The sequence below is a fragment of the Miniopterus schreibersii genome (genome assembly GCF_964146895.1).
Source record: "Miniopterus schreibersii genome assembly, chromosome: 6".
Lineage (NCBI taxonomy): Eukaryota > Metazoa > Chordata > Mammalia > Chiroptera > Miniopteridae > Miniopterus > Miniopterus schreibersii.
Window position 1 is genome coordinate 70,792,283 of NC_138107.1, and position 27,724 is coordinate 70,820,006.

Genomic DNA, 27,724 nt, shown 5'->3' on the forward strand with positions numbered 1-27,724 from the left:
GTTTCTCTTGGAAAGACTGCCTAATAGTCTGAAATACTGGCATTTTATCTGAACACAATGTAAAATATAGATAGATTATAGCATGCTCAGTGATGGCAAGTGACCCCTGGGTCGATCCGATAGCTTAGACGGCTACTGGGGAGTGGGTGGGGAGTGGATACAGTGTGGATATGCTGGACAAAGGGATCATTAATGTCTCCAGGGAGAGAGTGGACAGCGTGAGATTTCACCATGTTACTCAGAACGGCATGCAATATAAAACATATGAATTGTTGCCCTGGCCGGTGTGGCTCAGTTGGTTGGAGCGTTGTCCCTTGCATCAAAGGGTCACGGGTCCCATTCTTGGTCAGGGCAGATACCCAGGTTGTGGATTCAATCCCTAGTTGGGGAGTGTGCAGGAGACAACTGATCGGTGTTGCTCTCTCACATTGATGTTTCTCTCTCTCTGTCTCCCTCTCTCTCTAAAATAAAAAGAAAAAAAAAATTAAAAACAATATGAATTGTTTATTTGGGGAGTTTATCATTTAATATTTTGGGTTGCAGTTAATTGTGTGCAATTGAAACCCCAGAAAACAAAACTGTATATAAGGGGGGGACAACTGTATTCAAAACACTAATTCCCAGATGTGGTCCATGTTTCATGAGGGGTAAATAAGTTGATTTTGCAAGATATACAGATAAATACTTGCCATTTTAATAGTCACAGATTAACACTCATGTTTACTAGAAAATGTATAACTCATCAAACCCATGGATAATAGAATTCATAATATTCTTGATTTATTTATACAACTTGCCTATTGGGCATCTTTATTCAGTGATGTTGAACATTCCATGTGCTGCTCTACCTAGATGATTATATGCCCATTTATCCCTGAAATGCCCTGCTCCCCATCAGTCTAGGTTCCAGCTCCTTGGAGAGCCTTCTCAAATCTACCCCAGTCCTGAGTGATCTTTCTGAATTCTCATAGCACTTTCTTCTTGTCCTGGTGAATGTCTCTCACTGCTTGCTGTTGTCTTGACCCTTAATTTAAATCTTATACTGATATTTGGTTTTGAAGATATATGTTTTGTCTTCTTTTTTTAAATTAATTTTATTTTGTTTTCCCCCATCACTGTTTATCCCTCTATGCTCTCTTCCACCTCCGGCCACAATCACCACAGTGTGGTCCAGGTCCATCTTAAAAGAGATTAAAAGAAATCTTGCTGTATCATTCCCGGACATCCATGTAAAATACTCATCTAGGGATGACGCATGCCAGGGCGTGACCCCTGGAAGATAAGGAATCGTCTTGCTTATTCCTGAACCTTCTCACCCCAGTACCTGTGGGACAGGTGTGGGAGCCCAAGACTGAGTGAAGGTTGAGTGAAGGATCCAGCTACCTGAAAGTCCAGTCTATTCCGTGTTTGAATGTTGCAAATTCTTAGAACTTTTTTTTTTGCACTGAGATGCAGTTTATTTTGTGTATCTTCTACAGGGTAAAATAATAACGCCAACCCTGCTTCCTGCTTCCAGACTATGAGATAGTTCAAAGAGAGCTCTAAATTCTCTCTTCTTATAATTTCCATCCTCATAAATTCCTCGAGGACAAAGTCCACATTATGATACTGTGTTGCTCTTGTGCAATTTTGCACCATGCTAAGCTCTGACAACGTTTTCTGATATGTTAAACTCAATTTTCTGGCCTAGTTTTGGAATGAACCCCTTTGTTTGAATGTGAGTTTATTTAAAATGTAAAGCATTTCTTTCAAGGTTTAAATCTCTGATTCTAGAGTCATTATTACCCCCCACCCCCACTGTCTCTGTCTTTCACTTTCTAATCTTCTTCTGCTGTAAGGATACTGGTACGTTTTAGAGATTTATATCTTTTGTTTCTTTGTGTGGTTTGGCTCAATAATTCAAAACCCTCTGATTCCAATGACCTTTTCCAACTAAATATTGCTTCCTTCTCCCAGGCCTGCCAGTGAGTTTCCATGTGCCCTTCTGTCCTGAAATGATACCCATCAGAAGCAAATTCATTTCAGAAAAAATACCTGAGGACAAGATGGAAACTGTAAAGCAGATGGATTGCTTTTCCTATTTCAGGTTGAAATTCTCACTCTTGTCTTAATCACCTGCCTTTCTGAATAGAATAAAAAGGAAACATACAGGAATCCTCCCTATCCTCCCAGTCCCTAATTCCAGTAAATGTGTAGCAACCTTTTGTTATGTTGAAATCAGCAGAAATTTGGATTAACTATTTTATTACCAATGTGGTTACTAATGCCTTTGCCTCATATGTGTTTGAGAAATAGGGATTGTGAATGTTGTTTAAATTAGGTGTTTAAACAGAACTTGAAAGACAGTTTGAAATTATTGTGGGATTAGTAAGTTCAGAATCTAAGTTTTTTATTAAAATAAATACGGTTCTGCTTTACAATGCGTAAGGCACACATTTTAAAGAGAAGAGGGGCCACGAGAATAAAATCTCTGAGTTCAGTGGCCCTCCAAGTCTTTATTTCCAACATCCATCATAAAACCTCCTCTTCATTCCCATTATCAGGGTCCTGACTCAGTGGCCAAGAATGACTCCTACAGGCTCTCCATCAGCCTCTCTGACCTGCTCCTCCCACCCTAACCCTCAATCAACACTGTGAACCATTACATTCCCTTAACCAAGTTCTCATGAAACAAAAAGCTTCCCATGTATATATCAAGTCAAATCAGATGCTGTGCGCCTTCTGCCACTTGGTTCCATTCTGTCTTTCCTCTTCTTAGCTAAGACCACTCTTCTTTTTATATTTGAATATGCTTACTCCTGCTCTGATCCTGGAATGATTCCTCCTGGAATGCCCCTCCAACTCAACCCCCCACCTCTCCAGTCCTGATTGCTGTTCTCCTCTCTGAGCTCCTAAAGCACTTGTGGTCAGTAGCCACACTATTGTTAGTTGGTTTTTGTTCCTTACTCTACTGTCTCCCCCCGCCCCAGAGAGGATCCCTTTCTATGACATACCTCCATCTGTCTTCTAGGAACTGATAACTGCTGTGTCTCTACCTTTACTCAAGCGTCTCTCCTGAAATCCAGGCCTGTTTACAACCAGACAGAGACTTCAACGGCTCTCGCCAGGCATCAGCCCACCTGCTAGCATCTACTCCTATTGACTCTTCTCCCCTCCTCTCGTTGGCGACTGCTCAGGACCCTCTAAGTCCATCCTCCGCTCTTGCACGCTGGGTCCCAAAGACATTGCTCTAGACATTCTTCTCTCCTAATTTTTACCATCAATTTGTTTTTGTCTATTAGGTTATTATCATCAGCATACAAATATCTTGTTCTATCTCCTACCTTAGAAAAACACACAACCCTCTCGATCTGGCATCTCCTTCCATTCCTCTGCTCCATTTTACAACAAAACTCCTTTACGGCGCTGTGTATACTCTCTGCTTAATGCCTTTCCTCCAGTCAGGATTTTGATGCCATGATTTCACCACCTTGTAAAGATCACCAATGAGCTCCACACTATTATATCCACTGGTCAATTTTCAGTCTCATCTTACTTGACACGTTGAAAGCATTTGACACAGCCACTGCTACCTCATTCTTGGGGTGCTTTCTTCCCTCACAGTCTCTTAGTTTCCTTCTTTCTTGCCTGGTTTTGTATTTACTTTTGTGTGTCAGGGGAGCTCTTATCCCCTGGTTCCTTCTTATCATCCCTGACCTCAATTCTTTGAAATTTTTCCCTATCTATACTCACTCCCTCGGTGATTTCATCCATTTCATGGCTTTAAATACCGTCTCTATATTAGTGACTCACAGATTTATATCTCTATTCAGACTCTCTCCTGAACTCTAGACTCCTACTCCCAACAAGTCTGTTCAAAATCCCTGCTTGGATATATAAAGGCACATCAAATCAGTGTAAACAAAACTGAACTTTTGACCTTCCCCTCCCAAAACTCCTGCAGACAGACTTTCAGGTCGAAGTTAATGTCTTCTTTAACCTTCCAGTTTTTTATGCCAAAGCACTTGGCATTATCCTTACTTCTATTTTTGTCTTTCACTCTACGCACATTCAGTCAGGTGATCTTTCACCTGCAACTCAAGTCCAAGCCAGTGTCATTTCTGGCCTGGATTATTTCAATATCCTCATGCTTGGTTTTTGGACCACTGCTTTTACTTTTGCACAACAGCAGTCAGGGTGATCCTATTTAAATGTAAAACTAATTGTGTCACTGCCACTTTCTTGTCATACCTGTAAGACCCACTGTGATCCAGCCTCCTGTTACTTCTAACATGAACCCTTGAGATCAAGGCTGTAAGTGGCCACAGAGCCTGTGTTCTCACAGAGGTGCACCCAAAGTTCATGGTTTCAGCTGCCCTCATGGAGTGAAGAACATGGCAGGTCAGAGAAAGCCAGACAATGGGACTGCCTCTTTTTTACTGATGGCTGGGTGAGAGGTCATGACAATGTGCCTGGGACTGTCACTGCGCCACCCTTGAAAGCTCCCACCTTTTGTTTATTACATCTTCAGCCTCACCCGAGATTTCAGTGCAATGGGCTGGGGCATGCTCACCAAACTCAGCAACAGAATAAAGGATAACTAAATATTGTTTTATCCATTGTATCAGGCAAGATGCAACCAGAAAAACAGAATCCATGCTGGTTATTTTAAGAGAATTTAATATCAGGTTTTGGTTAAACAGGTGTATTTGTAAACAAAGGGAAGCAGAGGGTGTTAGGAGCTAGAAGCTTTCCAGAGGACCCTGTGGAGCTGAGGCTCAGACCTCTGAGGAGAAGGGACTCTCCAGCTGGTGCTGATGAATCCAATTCTCAGAGGAGAGCCCCACGTAGCTGAGACTCAAAACTCTTTAGGAAGCACTTGCTGGTGCTGGTATGTTTGAAAGAGGGAAATGAATCTGGTTCTGAGAGTATGAAAAAAGCTGAAAACTAGAACCAAGTGCTACTGAAACAAACTAGTGCTGTCAGGTACAATAACTGTTGATGGGACAACACTGATAGGTGAGAAACAGAAAGGAGTAAGCTTCTTCTCTCTTCTTCCAACCTTACATATTCCTCTAGTGCCCCCCTATTGGAGAATTTAACAGGGAGTCAGCTGGCAAAGAAGAAATATGTTTGCTTAGACCCAGCCCCAGAATCACAAAGAATACAGAAGGGTGGATTAGCTTCTTAATAGCTTAATAACTGACACATTCAAGTAACTGGACACCATATAGCAGTGAAAATGCCTAAAATAGAGTGATGCTTATTTACATGGATTAAGCTTGCAATGTTGAATATAAAAATAAGAAATTTGCAGAATGTTGTGTATAATTCGATATCACATATATACAAAAAGAAGCAAAATAGTATTAAGTAGAGATATGTTCATATGTAATAAACTAGACATCATGGGAATGATCTAGAAGAATCTTAGGGTACTGATTTCCTCCAGTGGAAGAAAACAGGGAAAGGAGGTGAATGTCAGAGAGTGATACAAGAGACGCCGCTCCATTCATAACCTTTCAGTGCACAAACTGAGCAGTGGGTACATAGGTGACTGATATGCAATCCTTTATACGTATCTGTGCGTCAGAAACATTTTCATAATAAAGCTTTAAATAATTTGGAATATGCATTTTTTTTTTTAAGTAAGTGGTGTTTCATAAGGAAACTCCATAGGGCTTTGCAATTTCTAAGCCATAGGCAGGCTGTTTCTTTGAGCCCACTGTGGCTTCCCTCCTCTCTTTTCCTTCTCATGGCATTGTCTTCTATGGAGCTACAGCCGCCCACTGTTTTTTTGGTTCTTGTACACAAGACTAGCAGAAGAGTTTGGGGCCTGTTAAGTTATACCACAGCCTTTAGGTGAGACAGTTTGGGGCTATGAATGCCCTGAGCCAGGTCTCCTTTGATATGAACCTCTCAAAACAACTTTCATTGTGAAGATAAACTTCAACATTACCATTTGCTTGGAAAGCAAATTTCCCCCTAATCATTAGCACAGAAAAGTAGGTGAATTTAAATTGTCTTTAATGTCAAATGGAATTTAGGCCAACTCTCAGTTTTCATCATTACTCTTCTCTTCAAAGTCCACAACTACGTTTATAATGACCCTGAATCTTTTCACTTTGCCTCTTAAGCACCCAGCACACACAAGGTCGCCCAGCAAATAAGGTTAGAGGTAAGGTCTGATCCTCATTTCTCTGACCTAAATACCCAGGGGGCAAAATTACCATAATACCTAAAAATAACTGAACATGAGAAAAATACATATTTAGAAATCATTGGTCTCTACCACTGAGATGGCCCTTCAAAGTTTCTTTGTAAACTTGGAAAGCTGATAAACACATTTAGCAAAATATATGCTGCAAAAATAAATGTGATATAGAGATGTTCCATACCATCATAATATTTGCAAAACTATGATCATGAAAAAAGTGGATATTAACAGGTTAGTTGTTTCCAAATTGCTGATCCCTCCTGAGGTGGAATGTGAGTCTTTGGTGTACCATCTCCCAAAGAGTGACACTGTTAGAATAGGCTCATATTCAGATCCATTCTTGTTTACCAAACGCCCATCTTTTAGCACCTAAAGAAAGTGGGGAAAACATAGTCAGCTTCATTAAAATATGCATTACAAGCAGAATAATATTTGTGAAATAGTCTTAGATATCATGGTTGATCAAGCAGTTCTAGCTTGATGGGGTGGGGGGAGCAGGGAACAGGCAGGACACAAAGGGGACAGCTATTTTATATGTAATGAAGACTAGAGTCATTCTAGAGGGCTTCGTATTTGAGTTTCAATGATCGAATTGAGACAGCATAGGGTCTTGGGCCTGGGAATAGAAAAATATTTGGTGGCCAGGAAGCCAAGTTAAGACCGGTGTCCAAGAAGGAACACTTGATAAGCTGACCAGAAGAATGTCACCACTCTTCCACTCCCTGTTCAAACCTGTAAAGGTGGCTGACTTAATCTCCCTTCTAACTGCCTGCCTCCTTGCAGATGTCGAAACTATTGGCCCACGTGCTCAGTTGATCAAGGTTTGACCGCTGTACGACTTTCGACCTTCCTTAGGTGGCTGTAATGAGTTACATCACCATCTTGCCCCCCAGCAGAGGTGGGGACACAGTTACCAGGCAACACAGCTGGAAAAGGAAGTCACTTATCCTGAAATGGAAAATCCCACCAGCCCACCTTTTTCAAAAAGCCAGCCTTTTCATACAAGCTCACTTTGTCCCCAGTTTATAAAAGCAGCCAAGCAGAGCCAGCTCCCAAGTAAGTTCAGAGAACCTTTCTTTCCTCCGTTTTGCCTCCCTTGTGCTCAAGCATAAGTTTAATAAAATTTGTCTGGAAATTTTTGTGGTGTCTCCTCTCAATTTCTATCTTGAGAAACCCAAGAACTTCAACAGCGGTAACAAAATGTAACCCTTAGCAAAAAGTCAAAAATCATCATCAGCAAACATTTACTGAGTCCAATTATGTGCAAGATAATCAGGATAATCACTCCTCTTGCACACAGAGGAGTGAAATCACACCCTGCCCTCAAGAAGCTTAAAAGTTAAAAGTGAAACTAAGACGTCAGTCTATTAGGTATTAGAGAGGGAAACAGATAAGTACTTAGGAAGTCTGAGAAGAAAAAGCTGGACTGATCTGCTTCCCACAGTAGGACACAACCTGTCACAAGAAGGAGCAGTTGACAGAATTCTCCCTGGGGCTGATAACAGAAGACTTGTGGGAAGCAGAAATCATCCAAGTCTCATTCTGAGACAGAAGTGTGGGTGACAGACAGGACTAGGCAACGTGCTTTCTCACCCCAGTTGGTTGAACCAGTGATGTGCTGAAACTAGGGGTGCGTAAGCTCACCAGAACAGATGGTTAAAATTCCAGGAAATTTAACAACTGGTTGTTAAACATAGGCATTCTTTTTTTTTCCTTTTTTTAATATATATTATTTTAATTGATTTTTTTGTTTGAGAAACATTGACCAGTTGCTTGCAGCATGCACCTCGACCAGGGATTGAACCTACAACCCGGGCATGTGCCCTGACTGGGAATCGAACCAGCGACCTTTCAGGGCATGGGACTATGTTTAGCCAACTGAGCCACACCAGGCAGGGCTGGATAGCCTTCTTGAGATAAAAGTTATTATTTTCCAGGTAAATGAATCTATTTTTTAAAATAATAAATTGGTCTTCTCTGTTACCATCTTGTGAGTTTGGTTAGTGTCTGTTCCTTACAATATGTCGAACTTCAGGGACAATAATGCCCTGAGAATGTACACTTGCAAAATGAAGACCAATACTCTGGCCGCGGAGCTCCCTCCAAGGCCTTGTTATACCAAAACCCTGCCTACGAGCCAGCAAGTGCATCTTTTATATCTTCTTGGTATAACACTATCTGTATTTTATTTTCCCTTTCAACAAATAAACTGGAGTAGATGAGACATGATCCAAGTGATACATATACCATAAAGTGCCCAACTGAAAGGAGAGATGCAACCCCTCCCTTCCTTCCATGCAAGACTGAGGGGCCAGTGCCCCGACACAGGAGACAGCGTGACAAGCTCTAAGAATTATTGAGTTGAGACCTACAGATACTATGTCATTAACCACTTAACCATTTACTCTTCTGTATCATTCTCTGTTATTCCCAGCTACCTGAAACCATTTGGGGGAAAATTTTTTTTAAATAAACAAAGGAGGTAGCTATGTCCTAATGTCTTCATGCTCTCCAACTCCTCACCAACTACCACCATCCAATTTATTCCAATACTGATGTGGTTCAGAGTGAGAGTGAAATGGCATTTCTGGTTCTGGACTTTTATTTTTAATTGATTTTTAGAGAGAAAAAGGGAGAGAGAGAGGGAGAGGGAGAGAGAGAGGGAGAGGGAGAGAGAGAGGGAGAGGGAGAGGGAGAGGGAGAGGGAGAGGGAGAGGGAGAGAGAAATAGCATATCAATTGGTTACCTCCTGCACATGCCCCCACTGGGGATCGAACTCGAAACCTGGGTATGTGCCCTGACTGGGAATCAAACCTGTCACCTTTTGGTATACAGGAGGATGCTCCATCCAACTGAGCCAAACTGGCCAGGGCTCTGGCTCTGGACTTTTTAACCTGGTCTGGAAAACTCAAGAAGCTTTTTTGTCTTTCTCCCATAAATGAGATGCATTTGTAACATAAGTGCTCAGTCTCATTCTAGGATAATTTCTCAAGGAGATACATTTCTAAGAGTACATGACATGGGTGGGGAATGTCAAAGTACTACTCAGAAGATTAGATTGTGTGCTCAGTTTAAGTGGCAGGGACTCTGAGATACAGGCCACCAATACTACCTGGCCCCTGATCTGTATGAACCCTGCTCTCCTTTCTCTCACCTACTTGAAGTGACCCCACATATTTTCAACTTATCTATGCTTATTTGTGCCAGACTAGCCACCTTTGAACTACTAGATTACAGTTCCAGAGCCCTCACGTCAGATCTGATTATGATTTTCTGTACTTGGCATTTAAACTTTTATTCCAGCCTCAATTTGCTCATGAGATTCTACCTAACCGGGTTCTACGGCAGCTAAGGATTCCTGTTCTCTGGGTTTCTCAGCCTTAAGGCTGCACTACATGTTAAACTGTTGGTTTCACAGGATTAAATGTTTTTATAAATATGATATATCCCATTCTGATAATACAGGCCAGCATAGAAACATGACCATCAGCAATCTGCAATTTTAAAGACTTTCTTGCTGAATGCCTTAGGTGAATTAATGTAGATCCTATTTTTCTTTTATAGAAAATGGAATGATTTTACCCTAGTCACTGAAACCCTGCCCTGTTTGCCACAATTCAGAGAAAACATTAGGGTTCAAACTGGTTGAGTGAGTGTGTGTGTGTGTGTGTGTGTATACCATGTACTGTGTACTGGCAGATACAAACTTACAGTATTTTAATTATAATTTGAGACCAGCTTAATTTGTAAATTGGTTATAATAAATATCTGATTTTCCATTTGTTTCCAAATGTGACAAAAGAACATTAACAATCTATAAACAAATATTTTTCAATGAATGGTGCCTTGAACTCATAGGTTCTAGGTATCTTATCATGTTATTCTAACAAAGTGTCATTACTTTAGAATCACTTGCTGTAAGTGTAGAAATAGTCAAAATATTCCCTCCTTCTTTATCCATGCCCTTTTGCAATGTGATTTTACAGCTCTTTCCACTAAGAGATCTGCATCATTTATTTCTCTAACCCTTGGAACTACATTGGTTATGTGACTTTCTTTGGTTGAAGAGGCATTTGAAAACAAGGTGCAAGCAGAGAATTGAGAAAAACTTATCCATTGTAGCTTTTCTTCTTGATGCTCTTGGACTCCTGCAAGCCCAAGCTTGCTGGAGGAGGAGAGGCCACAGGGAAAGAGTGGCCCCAGTCATCCCAGCTGCCTAAACAAGGCCATCACCAGCCAGCCCAATACACCAGCTAGTAGCAGATGCAAGAATGAGCCCCGCCCAGATCAGCTAAGCCTGTTCCAAACCAGAACAGCCTGGCTACACTCAGTTCACACTGTCAACCACAAGGTAAGAGCTAACGAATGGTTACTTTCTAAGGCCATTAAGGTCTGAGAAACTTTGCTACACACTAAAAGTCAGGTGATACAGTGGCTTCAGAGAACAGATAAAATAAAATCCTCCTACCTCAAATGTTCCAGGTGACAGTTTAATTGTAGTAAGTAGCACTTCAGGAAAAACATACTCTGTCCCAAATGTGCCACTTAGGGAGAACATGTCAAATTTCGTCAAAGCCTTTTCTACTGGTTGTCCACAAGTTGTCAGATCAGTTGTTTTGCATTTCAGCATTGTGCAGACCTATGTAGAACAAACGCAGATAAAATGAAGTGCCTTACATCTGAGCCACCTGCACTAGAATGGTTGACTCAGTTTATCACTATAGCAGAGCAAATATTTTCTCCATTTGTTAAAGGGATTGGATCATGTTTCTTATTACCAGCTTTACTGGAAATGGCCAACGATTTGAGAACCAACCCTGCATCCTGAGTAACAAATGGGTTGAGAGAAAGAAGTCAGTTTAGAATTAGACTTAAACCATTAGTTTGGCCCGAAAGAGTAGAGGTCTTTTGGCAACAGTAGTCCTAAAACTAAAATGATTAAATTTCAACCATCCCTTTTTTTCCAGATCCTTTCTTTAAGAGAGGGCAGTGGGGCACAGAGCACACAATAAGATACACGTGCATAGCCAATACTATATGAAAGTTTGAGTTTTAAATATTTGTCATGGGAAGGGAGTAAAATGAACAGGACATCTGATTACAAGAGAAACTAAGATAAAAGTAGTATCCCTACTCGTTGCTGGTGTTAAAAGTTAAAACAAGACTGTTTGTATTCAGATACATTAGCAAAACTACGTAAGAAAGCCTTATTGAGGCTCACTATGATATGTAGACTAGCTCATTAGTCAAATAGAAAATCATCACAGTCAGGTTAATAACTTTTTTAAAAAAGCAAGCCATCAGATTATACTTAGCTCCTATTGCAAATATCATATGATTACTCCCAATGTGTGTGTGTGTGTGGGGGGGGTAATATTGGCAATGTGTGGAGTCATGCAGAGAAAAAGCACTTGGCTCCCTGGGGCAAATATGAAAAGTTAGCCCTGTAATTTCCTGATGCCTAAGCATGCCCTCCCACTTAAGCTGAGATTACCTGCCAGTACTCTCTTCTCCTTTGGCCGTGAAGTCCTGTGAAAGCTCCTAGGACATATACTTCATTCTCTCCTTTCTGTTGCATTCTGTAGCTTAAATGGCAGCAGAAATCTTTTTGACAGACTGTGAGGTTTCCTGCATTTTCAAAAAGTTCTGTGAAGTGGAACACATCTCGGGAAATAAGCCCCCTGAAAGTGTTCTTCTGGACTGGGAAGGGTTTGATGGCCGTGGCATAGGCACTCCAGTTCACCGCTGTGGAGTAGGCAGGAGAGATTCGAGGATGGGAATCCACTTCCGAAAGAAGGATTCTCCCCAAGTCTGTTTCCATATCATAATGGTATACTTTGGGGGTGTGTGGTGCATAAATACCACTGCCTGTGAATGGGAAAGGAGTCTTTTTAATACAGACTCAACACCCCCAGTTTCCCCATCAGAATTGAGCGCCCAGTCACGTCATGGCATTGGTCCCAATGAGACAGCTCACAGGCTTCTAGTTACATGGAACAACCGAGCATTTCTCCTGTTCTCTATCAAAGGGATATAATAGACGTTCAATGTCTCATGTCAAATAAACTTTGACTGTAACAGGAATATTTATGAGCATTATGGAAAATTAAATCAAATATAAGAATCTCTGTACTTGGGAGTTCATGAAAGGTGAAAAGTATCTCTTGTTCCCCACTATGGCAGTGTTTCCATATTGCTCCCAAATTTTTCAACACTCTTTTCTTCAATGGGTAGATCTAGTTCCTTTCCCTTTGAGTGCAGGCTGGACTTTGCCACTCACTCCTAATGAATAGGCCACGGTAGAAGTGACAGTGTGTGACTGTTAAAAACAGCAGTGCATCTCTCCCCACCCCCACCCCCTCGCCCCCTTGATCTAGAGGAAATCAGCTGCCATTTCATGAGGATACATCACAGAGCCTATGGAGAGACCCAAGTGGCAAGAAATGAAGGTCTCCAGCCAATAGCCCCTGAGGAGCTAAGGGATCCTGCCAATATAGCATGTGAGATAGCTCTCCTGGAAGCAGGCCTGCCAGCCCCAGTCAAGACTTCAGATGACTGCTAGTCCAGCTAACAGCTTGATGTAACCTGAAGAGATAGTCTGAGCCAGGATCACCCAGCTAAGCTAGTCCTAAATAGTGACCAATAGAAAAAGTGAGATGATGAATGTTTGTTGTCTTACTTTGAAGGTAATTTGTTACAAACAACACATCAATAATACATTCCTCTGTTCTTTGCTAATGTTTGAGCAAATCTGCTTAGTTCCATGCTTTGCCACTTACCAGCTGGTAGCCTTTGGCAAGTTACTTGTGTTCTTTCTGTCTCAGTTTTCTAATCTCTGTGTCTCCGTTTTCTAATCTCTATGTCTCCGTTTTCTAATCTCTGTGTCTCAGTTTCCTAATCTGTAAAAGTGGGATGGTAATATTCATCTCCCAGAGTTGTGAGGATCAATAAATAATACACATAAAGGTCTTAACACACCACAGCTGCTGAAATCAGTCACTAGGCTTTTTGTGTGTGTGAAAAGTTGACAAATATAGTGGTTCGTCCCAACAGAGAAGCAAAAAATTATGACAGTTCACATCTGAGGCATTAGCTTCTCTGCTTTTATAAGTATTATCTGCAAACCTCATCTGGCCATAAATTACCTGTCATATTTAGGCGGACATGGTGTATATTGGCCACAAGAAGATTAACTCTCATTCCCATTGCCCAAGCTGAGTGGAATTCAATAGCTGTCAATAGGGGCAAAACGTTCATCCAAGCAGTGGGAAACAGTATGGTGTCCACGTGGAAGTCTTTTACCAGGGTCACAGCAGGGTCGTGGAAGAGTATATCGAAGCATGTGAAAATGCCAAACCTTCCAAAGGGGGTGTTGAAAGTCACCAGCTCCGGCTCTTCAGGGACATCAAATTGAGGCTCAGAGTAGAGGTGATACTATAACAAACGCATAGGATGAAAACAGGAGAGGCTTCTTTACTGAAGAGATGACAGGTAAAAAAACCTCCCAAGTTAGTAATAGATTTGGCTATGGTCAACAGCAGAGACTCTATGGGAAGTGAGTGAATCTGGTGACTGGAAGTAGAAGTCCAAGGAAAAAGAAAACTTAAATACAATCTCTCTCTCTCGCTTTCTCCATCCCACCCAAATTAGAAGACAAATAACTTGCCATAAATTCCAGATGATCACTGTCTTGAAAGCTGAATGTTTTCTTGTGATTTTATTTACTGCTCACCTTAACAAAAAAATCTCTAAGAACAGCATATATAGGGAAAAACTCAAAATCCTCAACACAGCATTCATCACTCTCATAGCAGGCGCCATTTTACATACCCACCCTCTCTTACCTTATGGTAACGTGCCACCAGCTGTCCCTTTGTATCATACACCACGTTGGTATTGTATTGATAATAGCCATTAGGAGGACATGTGGAGTCGTGGGAATTGCATGGCTTTTTGTCCCCAATATTTGCCAAGACATAGATAGAGTTGTTCTTGGCCAGGCAGCTGAGTCTTGCTTGTACTGGTGTGTGACCAAATCTAAATAAAATTTTAATTAAAACATTTCAATAAGTCGGGTAGAGAAAGACAAATACTGTATGATATCATTTATTTGTAGAATCTAAAAAGGCTGACTCATAGAAACAGAGTAGAATAGTGGTTACCAGGGCCTGAAAGGTGGGGGAATTGAGAATATGGGCACAAATTTGGTACAAACTTGCTACTAGTAGATAAATGAGTCCTGGAGATCTAATGCACAGAATAGTGGTTATAGCCAACAATACTGTGTTATAAACTTCAAAGTTGCTTAGAGACTAGATCTTAATTGTTCTCGCCACAAAAAGAAATGATAGTTATATGACATGATAGAGGGATTAACTAGAGCTATGGTGGTAATCATATTGCAATATATAAATGTATCAAATTAACACACTATACATCTTAAACTTACACAGTGTTATATGTCAATTATATCTCAACAAAAAAAGAAATTTCAACTTTAAAAAGTATTTTAGTCACTTCATATATAAACAATAACAAGCGGACATACAGATGGCCAGTAGACATATGAAAAAATGTCCAAAGTCACTAATCATCAGAGAGATGCAAATTAAAACCATGAGATATCACCTCACACCTGTGAGAATGGCTATAAATCAACAATAAATCAACAAACAACAAATGCTGGCAAGGGTGTGGAGAAAAGGGAAGCCTAATGCACTGTTGATGGGAATGCAGACTGGGGTAGCCACTATGGGAAACAGTATGGAGGTTCCTCAGAAAATTAAAAATGGACCTTATAACCCAGCAATCCCACTTCTGGGACTATCCGAAGAAACCCAAAACACTAATTCAAAAGACTATATGCGGCCCTATGTTCATAGCAGCATTATTTACAATACCCAAGATCTGGAAACAGCCCAAGTGCCCATCAGTAAATGAGTGGATAAAAAAGCTGTGGGACATTTACACCATGGAATACTATGCAGCTGTAAAAAAGAAGAAACACTTATCTTTTGGGACAGCAGGAATAGACCTGGAGATTATTATGCTAAGTGAAATAAGCTAGTCAGAGAAAGACAAATGCAATATGATGTTACTTATATGTGGAATCTAATGAGCAAAATAAACTGACAAACAAAATATAAAATAAATTGACGAACAAAATAGAACCAGAGGCATGGATACATGGAACAGACTTACAGAGGTCAGAGGGGAGGGGGAGGGAGGGACTGGATGAAAGAAGGTGAAGGGATTAGCCCAAGGACATACATGCAGAGCCCATGGACACAGATAACAGTGTGGTGATGGCCAGAGGAGGGGCAGTGGGTACTGGGTGGAGGTGAGTAAGGATGGCAGTGATGTGGGACATCTATAATAGTGTCAACAATAAATTTTTTAAAAAAGAACAGAGGAAAAAAAAAAAGAAATAGAGGCATGTGGAACAGACTGAGGGCTGTCAGAGGGGTGGGGGACTGGATGAAAGAAGGTGAAGAGATTAGCCAAAGGACATATATGTATAACACATGGACACAGACAGCAGTGTGGTGAAGGCCAGAGGGAAGGGGGTGGGGGCTGGGTAGAAGTCAGCAAAAGGGGGAAAATGGGGACATCTGTAGTACTGTCAACAATAAAAACAAAGAGAAAATAAAATTAATTAATTAGTTAAAAAAGAACAATAAACAACAACAAAGTCATAGATACAGAGAAGAAAGTGATGGTTGCCAGATGGGAGGGGGGCTGGTGGTTGGGTGAGAAAGGTGAAGGGACTGAGAAGTACAAATTGGCAGTTACAAAACAGTCACAGGGATGTAAATAGAGCATAAGGAATATAGTCAATAATATTGTAATAACTATGTATGGTGTTAGGTGGGTACTAAACTTATGAGGAGGATCACTTCCAAAGTGATATAAATCTAACCCCTACACTGTACACTGAAACTAATATAATACTGAATGTCAATTGTAATTGAAAAATAAAGAAAAAATTAAAAATAACAATAAGAACCTAAGTGTAACTAAAGCCAATATAAAAACTATTTATGAAAACGATCCTATTTTAAAAGCCACAACTTATTCTTAAACTTGATGAATTCCCCCCCACATTGTATCTATTGCTCTGGCAACTCATAATTCACTCTCCTGCATCGCTGGCCATCTCCTCTCTAGGATCACCCCATTGGCACTCAAATATGCTTTAGTACCTCCCTGTAGTTAATCTCTGTAGAGCAAAGAAAAACCATTTCCTGATAGCCCTTATATAAATGTCAGAATAGCCAGGGGTGCCTAAAACAGTGTGGCAGCCATAATCCTCCAGCAAAAGGATGGCAGAGGAATGTTACATAAACTTCATTTGAGGTAAAAGAACAAGAGTGTGAGAGGGTGACAGAGTGAGAGGGTTTGAAGGCTGAGTAAGAATAAGTGTGACAGAGGGAGAGACCTTTCACTGAAAATTCTGAAATGTGCAATGTGTCCCTCAATCATCTCCAAGTCTTATTAGGAAGCAGGATTTATATATTAAACATGCGCCCATATCTATTGAATATTTTATATTAGAATATTTCTAGATTACTTTTTCCCAGGGAAATTACCTTTATGAGCCTAGGAACATGCAAAGTTTCAAAGCATAAGGCCTTATGATTCACTAGAAAGGACATAGTGAGGTCTTCCTGCCTGAGAAGCAGATTCCAGTAAAATTGCAACATGATACCTTTAAATAGAGACATTGAAATATTTTCCAAACACAACCTACCGTCCACTTCAGAAATTAATTTACTACTTTTAGCCTGGACGGTGTGGCTCAGTGGTTGAGCATTGACCTAGGACCCAGGAGATCGCAGTTTGATTCCTGGTCAGGGCACATGCCCAGGTTGTGGGCTCGATCCCCAGTTGGGGGTGTGCAGGAGGCAGCCGATCAATGATTCTCTCATCATTGATGTTTCTCTCTCTCTCTCCCTCTCCTTTTCTCTCTCTGAAATCAACAAAAATATATATTTTTTAAAAATTTACTACTTGTATCTATGAGATCTTCTTCCCCTTAGTTACTAGTCCTAGGCATAAATATCCTCCTTACATGTTTTCTCCAAATTGAATGAAGATATTAAATCATAAGTGATTGTTGAATGGTATCTAAGTGCAATTTTTAAATCTAACAAATGCCAAGATAAGTATAACAATAACATACACCACATACATGATAATTCAGGATTTATCATTTTGCTGAGGTGAATGTGTACATTTTAGAGAATTATAGCACTTTTGCACAAACAACTAGGATAGAAACCATACCTGTGGGGGTCTTGACATGGAATCCAGTCCACCTGAGGGTCTGGGATATCCTCCAGATAAGGGAAAATGGTTTCCCTGGTAAATTTCCACCCATAAAGTGCATCTTCTGGAGTCACAATGATATGAGCACCCTGTTCAATACAAGTCAAATCAAAATTATTTCTCCACATGTAACATAGATCTTCCACCAGATCTCATGTCCCTACCAAAGATTATGATTAGTAGAAATAAAAGAATACCTGCTCAGCTGCCTGTTTAATCGCTTTCTCCAGAACATCTATATTCTTGTTCATAAGGAGCAAGGCATCGTCCTGAGAAACAGGTGTTTCTGTTTCCTTTGGCAATATGACAGCGTGTTCGTACACTGCAGCCACAAATGTATCCAGGGCATTGGCATGCAGGACAACCAAGGCCAAAACTGCCACAGAGGTTTGAAAGGAGGAAGTGATCATGGCCGAGGTCTAGAGTTTCTGGAAGTGAAAGTAATACTTATGTAGCATTTAAAAAGGGAGGTACATTTATGTGACAAAGAACTGCCAGCTACGGAGTTCTTATTTTATAATCTTATAATATTATACCCAACCACTTTTGAGGGGGAAAATATTGCCATTAAATGAATACAATCAAAAAGTATTACAAAGATTGTACCACCATGTACTACTGATAAAATTTCATGTCAAATTTCAAAAAACAAAATTCAAATGTGGTACAATTACACCCTTCAACAGAAAGAAGATAGTAACTAAAGTAACTCTCATGTGAAAAATCATAATACAACATACCTGCTCTCTCTCCTTCACAAGGTTAGCCTGAGACTCAAAAACACATGAATGTTCTCTGTGAGATTAGGATGGGATGACAATCGTTAACACACATGAGTGACAGTTTAGTAAAGTAATGATCCTGACTGCTTAGTGTGATTTATTTGTTAGGCCCACAGAACAACTGTTTTCTCAGTTAAACAAATCTAGTCAATCTGGGGTACCGGGGATGAAAGGGGGGGACAGAGTACCTGGACACCAAGTCCTGGATCACGCCAAGCAGGACATGACAGATGCATACCAACCACGCAGCAGAGGCGCAACAAAGACAGCAAGGAGCTCAGGAGAGAGAGGAGCAGCTTCGAGCTCTGCCACAGCCTGAAGGACGTCCCGTCCGGCCTCTCTCCCAGGAATGAAATGACATGAAGGAGCTGAGGAGTGGAGTTGGAAATAGCATGTACAGTCATTGGTGGCATTTCCTCACAGGCAGCAAGGATGACACATCAAAACAGGAAGCAAGAAAAACCAGGTTCCTCTTTTCAAACTCTTCTCTTGGTAATTGTACACCAAAAAAAAAAAAAAAGAAAGAAAGAAAGAAAGAAAGGATGTAATGGTAAGAAACCATGTTTCTGTCCCTGCCCCACTGGGGGTTTCATGTATCTTCAGAAGATGTTTGAAGGAAATACCTGCTTGAGCAGAAACAGCCTGCACTTTATTTTTTGGTACCAGGCCCCAACCAAGTGAGGTGCTCCTCCAGCTCCGGATACCAGGCCCCACCCAAGTGAGGTGCTCCTCCAGCTCTGGACTTGGGTGGGTGTTCAACTTTTCAGACAGCTAATGCAACTAAAACCAAGAGAAACCCTGAAAGTAATGGCACGTCGTGCCCCACCGAATGGAAACGGTTGTTATCACAGGAAGTTGCCAGTAGCCAACTGTTTTTCACTTGCAGCATCAACAGTTTCATGTGGTTCAAACTACCCTCTGTTCTCTGCTCTCAGAAGCTGAGAGGCTGCAAAAGCCCCTTTGAACTGCTAGCGTGCTCCCAGGTCTTCAAAAGGAAAACAGTAACCAGCTCTCTTGATGATCTCGCTTGCAAATCATTAACGTTAGTTGTGCTCCAACTCTGCCAAAAGTTCATTGCATTCACCAAAAGGAACTTTTACAAATCGTCTTGGTTGGTGCTACAGGCTGAATGTTTGCGTGCCCCCCCACCCCCAAACTCGTATGTTGAATCCTAATTCTTAGTGGGATGGCGTTAGGAGGTGGGGCCTTTGTAAAACGTTTATGTCATGAGGGTGGAGCTCTCGAGAATGGGATTCCTGCCCTTACAAAAGAGTCCCGGGTGGAGCTCGATGGCCCCTTCTGCTGTGTGGGAACACAGTGAGAAGACGGTGTCTCTGAACTAGAAAGCAGATCCTCACCAGACACTGAATCTGCTGGCACCTTGATCTTGGATCTTCCAGCCTCCAGAACTGTGAGAGATAAATTTCTGTTGTTTATCAGACACCCAGTTTAGCATATTCCATAGCAGCCCAAATGGATTAAGACAGCTGGATTCAAAGATTTTGGCAAAGAATGACTGCCTTACTTTCAGGACAACGGAAATAAATCCCAAACAGCTGGATCTAAGTCACTTGTTCGTTTATGTTGGCATGTGCTGAGACAAGCATTTGAAAGGGTAGGATAAAAAATAAAACAGAAATCTCAGGTAGACAGAGGAACAGATGAAAAGATAGATTAAAAATAGAAAAGTGTCAAGCTGTGGGACATTTATGGTTTCATCAGACATTAGAGGGTGTTGACGAAAGGAAGTTCCAACCTGAAGAAAAGTTCAGAGTTTGAGTCAAAGTTGAGAGCCAGACCTTCAATCAAAATATCAAAGGTTTGAGAAAATGCTCCAAGAAGTAGTTTATTTTATATATTAAAATCAAAAGGCTAGATGGAAGGAAGGTTACATGAATCCCATTGGTGGTAAATGAGAAGGTAGGAGAAGGCAAAGCAGGGAAATCTCTAGGATTGAATGAAAAGTAAAAGGGGAGAGATACCTACTTTTACACTGGTGGGTGCTGGGTAGTTAACATTTAACACACAAAGTTAATTGTCAACATTTAACTGTACAGAGGTATGCAGGTAAATTCTTTCGACACCCAGAATCAGTACCAGGTACCAGGTGTGTTTATCTCTGGAGGTCTGCAGGAGAGATTATTCTGGCATTCTAAATATATTATCCTAGGTGCACAAAAACAATGGACGGGGCTTGTTCAACATAAAGATTAATGTATCATATAGGCCTTAGGACATAACTTTCTATTATAACCTATTCAGTTAAGAATTTTTATGATCAGAACATCCTGCGTGGTTACTTTAAATTACTGAGTTTGTTAGGCCTGCCGGGTAGCCCCCTGAGCTTGCCAGATCTGCCAGGTAGCCCTGTTTTCATTCATAAGAGCATCACAATAATTCGCCAATTATTCACCTTGTTCATTTTCAGTGGGCAAGGACATAAAAAACCCTGTTTGAGGCCTAAGGTAACTACTTATAGGTCTGTCTAGGTGAAGCCTTCCACACTCCTGGATCCTATTTGCTTTCTTCTTTCCAAGGCCCGTGGCTCCCCCAATCCCCCCGGATTGCCTGTTTTGGTTTACTTTCTGGGTGGGCAGCAGCTGGCCAGAGGGTTCTGCTCCCTTGGGCACCAGAAGAGGGAGGATTTGTTTTTTTCCTAGCCTGGCAACTCTGATTTCTAGGGGGGGGGGGTTCAAGCAGTCATAGAGGCCAGGTAACACAAGCCACAAGCAACGTCCAAACGGCCAGGAGAAGGAGCAGAGCAAAAGAAGCCAGCCATTTTCTAGCCCTCAAGACCTAGGTTGACTCTTCAGTTCACATTAGATTCTTTTACTGTAATAACAGATCCACTCTAGAGCTTTCCTCCAGGTGGGCATAACTAAATTCTGAATGGTCCTGCACCTAATTACTGATAACTTACATGGCATGAATTTTCCCCCACTTTAGTTATGAGTCATGATGGCATCGATTGATGTTTAATGACATGGACCCTGAAGCCAGAATGCCTGGGTTCGAATCACTTCCTAGTTGGGTGATTATGAGTAGTGATGTGCCCTCTCAGTACCACGGTTTCCCTCATCTGCAAAAAGGTGATAGGTAATACGTGCTGAATAATTTTTGCTGTTACTGCTGCCTCATGCCCACAAGACAGTGGCCCTATTTGAAGGCAATGCCCAGTGCAGCTCTGACCCAGGTCTTCGATTCTCTCTGCTCCTATGCCCACCTGTTCTTGGCTACTAATTTGCTAAAAGAACATCAACCAGTCCATACTCTCTGTTCTCATGTCATTCTCTCTCTTTCCACAAGGTCTTTCATGTTTCCTCCCATCTGTCCATCTGCCCTGAACGGTTTAACCTGACATTATTAACTTAAAGTCCATTTCTACCAGCTAAGTTTGAATGCTTTCCCTCCAACTGCACCACAGATTCTCCCCCTGATCAATAGGTTTAAACTCCTTAATTCGTGCATCATACAATTTTTTAAAAACACACACACACACACACACACACAGCATACACACACACACACCTTACCGAGAAACTGTATTACTCATTCATTACCGTTGGGAATGCGGAATGGCACAGCCAGCCATCCTGGAAAACAAGCTTGGTGGTTTCTGAAAAAATTAGTCATGACCCCGCCCCTTCCTGGGTGGAGCAGTAACCAGGGAGGGAGGGCAGAACGCCAGCGCCTCCTACACCTTGTTCCCTGTTCTGGAAGATGACAGGACAGTGCTGGGGGACAGTTCAGAGGCCTCGGCGCAGGAAGAATTTCTGGATGAGCTGTTACTTCAGTTTCTGATAGGCTGCGCCATTAACCAAAGTGACTGTACACAAAGACAGAGAAGAAAAGCCAGAGTCTTGCGCTTTTCTGCTTTCAACACCCAGAATCAGTGATAGGCCACAGCTCTGCCAAAGGGAATTCGTTTCCGTGCAAGATCGATGACCAGCTGACGCGCAGTATCTGTGTGAGGGTGCTGGCTCTTCTGAAGCTGTGTGAAGACAAGCTCCCCAGCAACAAAAACGAAGAAGTTGTGGGCGGGTCTTCCTTTCCTCTGCATTCCCCCCCCCCAATTAATACTACTGCTTCACCTTAAGATATCTTTTTTCTTTCAGAAGATGCAAGGGCATGCATATAATCCAACGCTGCTGCTTTCCTACTGCGAGATGACAGCCCCGCTTCCTGGCACATGGCCCTGTCCTCGCACTGCCCGCGTCCCACGTGCAGGCAGGGCCTCGCTCCCAGGAACCGACTCACTGGCCACCCAGGGACTCTGCTCCACCAGCTAAGTAAGTAAGAGGAAGAGAGCCCAGCACTAGTGATAAAACAGAAAACCGCACAGGAAATGAAAAGAGCCCAAAGTTCTACGTGTACGAAGAAAAGGTACTAACATTATGTTCAAACATTTATCTGCACTGGTTTTAATTCTTTTAAAAGGAAAAAAACTCCGAGTTCATCCAGCAAATGATTTCAGGTTGGCCATTTTCAAAATCTATGACAATGTGACAACTGATTTGGTATTCAAATGTGTCTTGAATGACAAAAACTTAAAAATGACATAATAATGTACCATTTTTTGTATTTGTCATGCTTTTTGTCAACGAGAAACAGACACGGAGTTGTTCACGTTAGTATTGATGGCAAAATGGCACGAAACTGTACATCAGAAGGTGCACTGAACCCCACACTTTCCTCGACTGTCACCTATAACTCTCAACTACACATAGGCTGGGATTAGAATCGGCTGTGGGTTTTCTGAAAGAAATTAGTACAAATATTTAAGATTTGAAAGTTGTTCTTAATAAGACTGAACAATCAGGCTTTAGTTTCCTTTGTTAATACTTTACATGGTTTTTTTTCTGTCTGAATATGTTATTTCTGAATCTTACTTCCTGTGGGTTTATTTCATCAATAGAAGACATATGATATTGATACCAAAGGAAAGATAACTACCAGAGGACTAGTCTTTGGATCATTCCTTTTTCATATGATTGTATATAAACAATCATATGAAATTGGTTTCTTTACTTTCACTTACTAATTGCACTCAATGAAAATTAGTTTGAAAATTTTGTCAGTATTTATTACCCATCTCTTTTGCCAGCAAGGTTTGAGAAGGTACATTTAACATATTTAAATCCTCACAACTTAATAAACAAGTAAATAAAATGTCATTAATGTATAAATATTTATTTTCCAAATCAAATTTCCTATGTAAAATAAATGGGTTATTTGAGGGAAAACCAATCATGCAGAGACATACTATCCAGCAGTTGTATCATTCTCGAGCAGTTATCCTAAAGAATTATGAAGACATGTTCACACAAAAATCTGAACATCAATGTTCACAGTAGTTTTATTTGGAATAAACACAAACTAGAAATAACCCGGATGCCCTTCAGTGAATGATTAAGCAAGCTGTAGACCCATATCATGGAATATTCCTCAGCAATATAAAGAAATGAACTCTGAACTATGTGATTCCATTTATACAACCTTCTTGAAATGAAATTATAGAAATGGAGAACAGACTTAGTGGTTGCCAGAGATTAAGGAGTGAGGGTGAGAGGGAACTGGATGTGGCTATAAAAGGGCAACAAGAAGGATGGGGAATGTTCTGTATCTTGACTCCATCAGTATGTCCTGACTATGATATTGTACTATAGCGTTGCAAGATGTTTCCATTGGGGAAACTGGGTAGAGTATACATGACCTCTGTATTAATACTTTTTTTTTAAAAAATAGTAATATGTTTTGATTGATTTTTAGAGAGAGAGGGAGAGAAAGATCTATCATATGCCCCCTACTGGGGATCAGGCCTTACCCCCAGCATGTGCCCCAAGGGGGAATCCAACCAGGCACCTTTTGGTACATGGGAAAATGCTCAACCAACTAAGCCACACCGGCCAGGGCTGTGTATTAAATCTTACAGCTGCATGTGAATCAACAATTATCCCCAAATTTATAAGTTTAATTAAAAAATCAAAGTGTGATTTATTTGCCCTATTTTTCCTTTGATTAATTTGTATATCATACATGTACAGGTTGCAATATGATCTTAACATAAAAGATACATTTTATTATCATATTCTACACTCAGCTACATAAAATACTGTCCTTTTATAAAAGGATTCTTTTAAGCTGGGTACCTTTGTTACATTTAGGAGAATATAAATATATAAAAATATAAATGCACACACGGATTTCCTTTGATAGTTTTATCCTGCCTTTTGGTTGCACTGCTCCAAGTTCCGCTATACTTTTTCTCGTATTTTAAACTTTTTTTGTCATTTATTTTAATACTACTTGCAAAATCATAAAACGAGGAAGGGACAAGGTTAGTTTCATACAACGTGTCTTTAAATACGTTGTATCCCGGGTGACATGTATTGACAGCAGTCTGTTGGGAATGGAAATAAAAAGTTCTCTCACCAGAAAGCTTGGAATCTTTGTGGTGACTCTGAACTCTCAACAGTCAACAGCGCTGGTAACGGTAACCGCGGTGGGTGCTGAGTGACACCCGCACGCCGGGTGGGGGAAGCGGGAGCCCGGCAGCCAGAGCCCCGCTGGGAGCTGCCGGCAGATTCCCAGGAGCGATAGCGGCCCCGCGTGGCAGCGCCGGGAACTGCAGGCGCTCAACTTAACCTTGGCCGCTGGACCTGGACCTAGGAGCGGCAACCGCGCAAACGCCCCAGCTCCGCGAAGAAAAACGTTGACGCGGGGCCAGGGCGATCGAGGCGTGGACCTGCTCTGCACCCTAGACGAATGCAGCGGGTCGGGAGTCACACTCCCTCCTGGTGTCGCTTTGGGAAACGGCGGATGGGTGACCCTCCCCCTCCCCCATCGTGCTCCCCGGGCACTGAACTACCCTCTGGAGGGAGGTCTCTTGGAGATGGGACCTGGGAGCAGAGGGAGAATGAAGAGTTCATAGAATTCGTGAATATTCGATTTTGGCAATGAATGCCAACCAGTATTCCAGACCTGTGTACTTCAAGACGCTCTCCATTCCCCCAACCTTGGTTTTGTCATCCTTTACATAAATTTTTTGGTGTTGGTGCTGTGAAAGAGCACCACATTGTGGTTTAATTTGCTCCTTCGGGATCTGTTTTGCTCCTGTTCTTCTCCATCTCACCAAGAGGTACCGCCATCCACCCATACCTATCCTCATGCCAAACTGCAAGTCATCCTAAATTCCTCCTCCCTTCTCCCCCACATCAGCAGGTCCTGTTGGTCCCACTTTCAAACACACCCTTTCCTCTGCATCTCCACCACCACATCCCTGATCCAAACCATTAACATCTCTCTCAAAGCTTCCCAAGATATCTCTCCCACCCTGCTAAATCGCATCCCACTCACATCCACAGGCCTGCACAATAACCTTTCAGAAACAGGAATCAAATTCTGGCATCCCCACCTAAAAGCTGGCCCCTCCACACTTACCCAACCTCCTCTCTTTACTGGAGCTCCAGATGTGCAGGCCATGGTCTCATCTTTGACCACCCCAAGCCCCTTTGCACATGCTGTGCTCTGCTTCGCCCTCAGAATGGCTGCCTCATTCTCACCCTTCAGATCTCAGTTCAAAAGTCCCACCTTCATGGAGAGGCCTTGTCTCAATTAGGACCCCACACCTAATCAGCCCCAGCCAGTTCCTTTCTCAAATCACCTTGTTGTTATAGAGACTCTGGTATTTATCTATTGTTCATCCCATCCCCTGAAATATAAGTTAGATAAAGGCAGAGATTGTGCTTATCTTGATCACAGTGAAATTGCTGGCACCTGTCACAGGGTCGGTTCAGAAAAGGCATTCAATGAATATTTTTGTGTAGCCAAATAGATAAAGCCAGTCCTTCTATTAAAAAAGGTGAATGTGGCTGATACACCATGGAAATAGATCAGGAGGTATGAGAATCACACAATAGAGATTCTCTCTTCAAACAATAGCATGGATTTTACATGAAGTTGGAGGAACAACTTCCCTAACACACAAGAGTTTCTGTGGAATCACCTGCTCTAGGAACAGATACATACACTAGAAATATATATTTTTTAAAAGATGGTGGAGCCCAGCCAGGCGTGGCTCAGCGGTTGAGCATCGACCTAGGATCCAGGTGATCAGGGTTCGATTCCAGGTCAGGGCACATGCCCAGGTTGCGGCCTTGATCCCCAGTCAGGGCCGTGCAGGAGGCAGCCGATCATTGGCTCTCTCATCCTTGATGTTTCCATCTCTCTTCCTCTCTCTAAAATCAATAAAGCTATATTTTAAAAAAAATAAAATAAAAAGATGGTGGAGCTGCAGCCAGTTAGGCTCAGTGGTTAGAGCGTCAGCCTGAGGACTGAAGGGTCCCAGGCTCGATTCCAGTCAAGGGCACGTACCTCAGTTTCAGGCTCGATCTCTGGACCACTGGGGTGCATGCAAGAGGCAACCAATCGATGTGTCTCTTTCACATCGATGTTTCTCTCTCTTTCTTTCTCTCTCTCTCTCTACCCCTCCTTCCACTCTCTCTGAAAAGCAATGGAAAATATATCCTCAGGAGAGGATTTTAAAAAATATAATAATAATAAAAAATAAAAAGATGGTAGAACTGAGAGATTATGGGAAATGAATGTTAAAGCAAGCATTATTTATAAATCCAGACCATAACTGAAAGTACGTTGTAAAAAGGGAAGTCTCAAGTAGTGCTGGCCTACCTTCCACACAAAAATTTTAGGAGATCTGAGGGCCAGGGAATGTTACAGAGTTTTTGCATGTTTTTGTTCAAAGAATTTTGCCTTTGAACAAAAACAAAAATCTCAGGACACAGATAAAGCATATCTCTTCAAAACTGATTTCATAGTAATTGCTCTACATATATTGAGTCATTTATATTATCTTGAAACATATTCTTTCCTTTAGGCGTATCATTTCTTTCCATGTTAATATACAAAGGTACATTCACAGGATCAGTGCATTTAGAATAAAAAGTAAACAGAGATACAGGAGACCTAGGGTGAGTAACGTCTTCAAGCCCAACTCTGATCACCTAAAAACTCAAATTTTGTTGATTTTCAACTACTCTTTTCATATGTAATGCTTCAAATATGGCTGGTTCAGCAGGTCACCTTTGTAGGACAAGAGTACATGCAGCCCATCACAGACTATCCAAAAATATGTGGACACATCCAGGATGCTGGTGTAGGGTTCATGGAGTCCTGTGTGTAAAATTAAGAACAGTTTTCAAAGTTTCCAACTTTCCAACTTTAATATTCAAGGTCAGGAACATTCATCTCCCAACCCTGTATCAATCCGAGATTTTCAAGGCTGGTTTTCATCAGGCAAGAGAGCACTTTGTTCCTCCTCTGTACAAAGGATATTTTGAAGTTCAGATCTACATTGAAGGAAAGAAGGGCCTTAATATTTCTCATCTTAAAAAAAACTCAG

At 41.5% G+C, this 27,724-nt stretch overlaps 2 protein-coding genes across 4 annotated transcripts in view; both read right to left on the reverse strand.

Annotated features, from left to right (window-relative positions):
• The window catches only part of LOC308558350 (pantetheine hydrolase VNN2-like), a gene marked incomplete at its 5' end in the record, with an annotated part of 32,319 nt that extends 10,377 nt beyond the window's left edge, over positions 1 to 21,942 (reverse strand). The window contains 9 exons of one of the 2 annotated variants that reach the window (XM_081139954.1): positions 4,647 to 6,565; positions 10,665 to 10,835; positions 11,691 to 12,064; positions 13,342 to 13,630; positions 14,041 to 14,233; positions 17,483 to 17,613; positions 17,722 to 17,900; positions 18,495 to 18,674; positions 21,840 to 21,942. In XM_081139954.1, coding sequence (XP_080996080.1) covers positions 6,380 to 6,565; positions 10,665 to 10,835; positions 11,691 to 12,064; positions 13,342 to 13,630; positions 14,041 to 14,233; positions 17,483 to 17,613; positions 17,722 to 17,775 — 1,398 coding nt within the window. In that variant the 3' untranslated portion in view covers positions 4,647 to 6,379. Of the gene's footprint in view, positions 1 to 4,646; positions 6,566 to 10,664; positions 10,836 to 11,690; positions 12,065 to 13,341; positions 13,631 to 14,040; positions 14,234 to 17,482; positions 17,614 to 17,721; positions 17,935 to 18,494; positions 18,675 to 21,839 lie in introns of those variants that run through there. The other variant, XM_081139955.1, reaches the window with a different exon arrangement.
• A 5,175-nt stretch (positions 21,943 to 27,117) lies between these two features.
• SLC18B1 (solute carrier family 18 member B1) overlaps positions 27,118 to 27,724 on the reverse strand; it is a 32,394-nt gene continuing 31,787 nt past the window's right edge. For both annotated transcript variants that reach the window (XM_081139956.1, XM_081139957.1), the window contains one exon: positions 27,118 to 27,671. In XM_081139956.1, the coding sequence (XP_080996082.1) occupies positions 27,599 to 27,671 (73 nt within the window). In that variant the 3' untranslated portion in view covers positions 27,118 to 27,598. The remainder of the gene's footprint in view (positions 27,672 to 27,724) is intronic.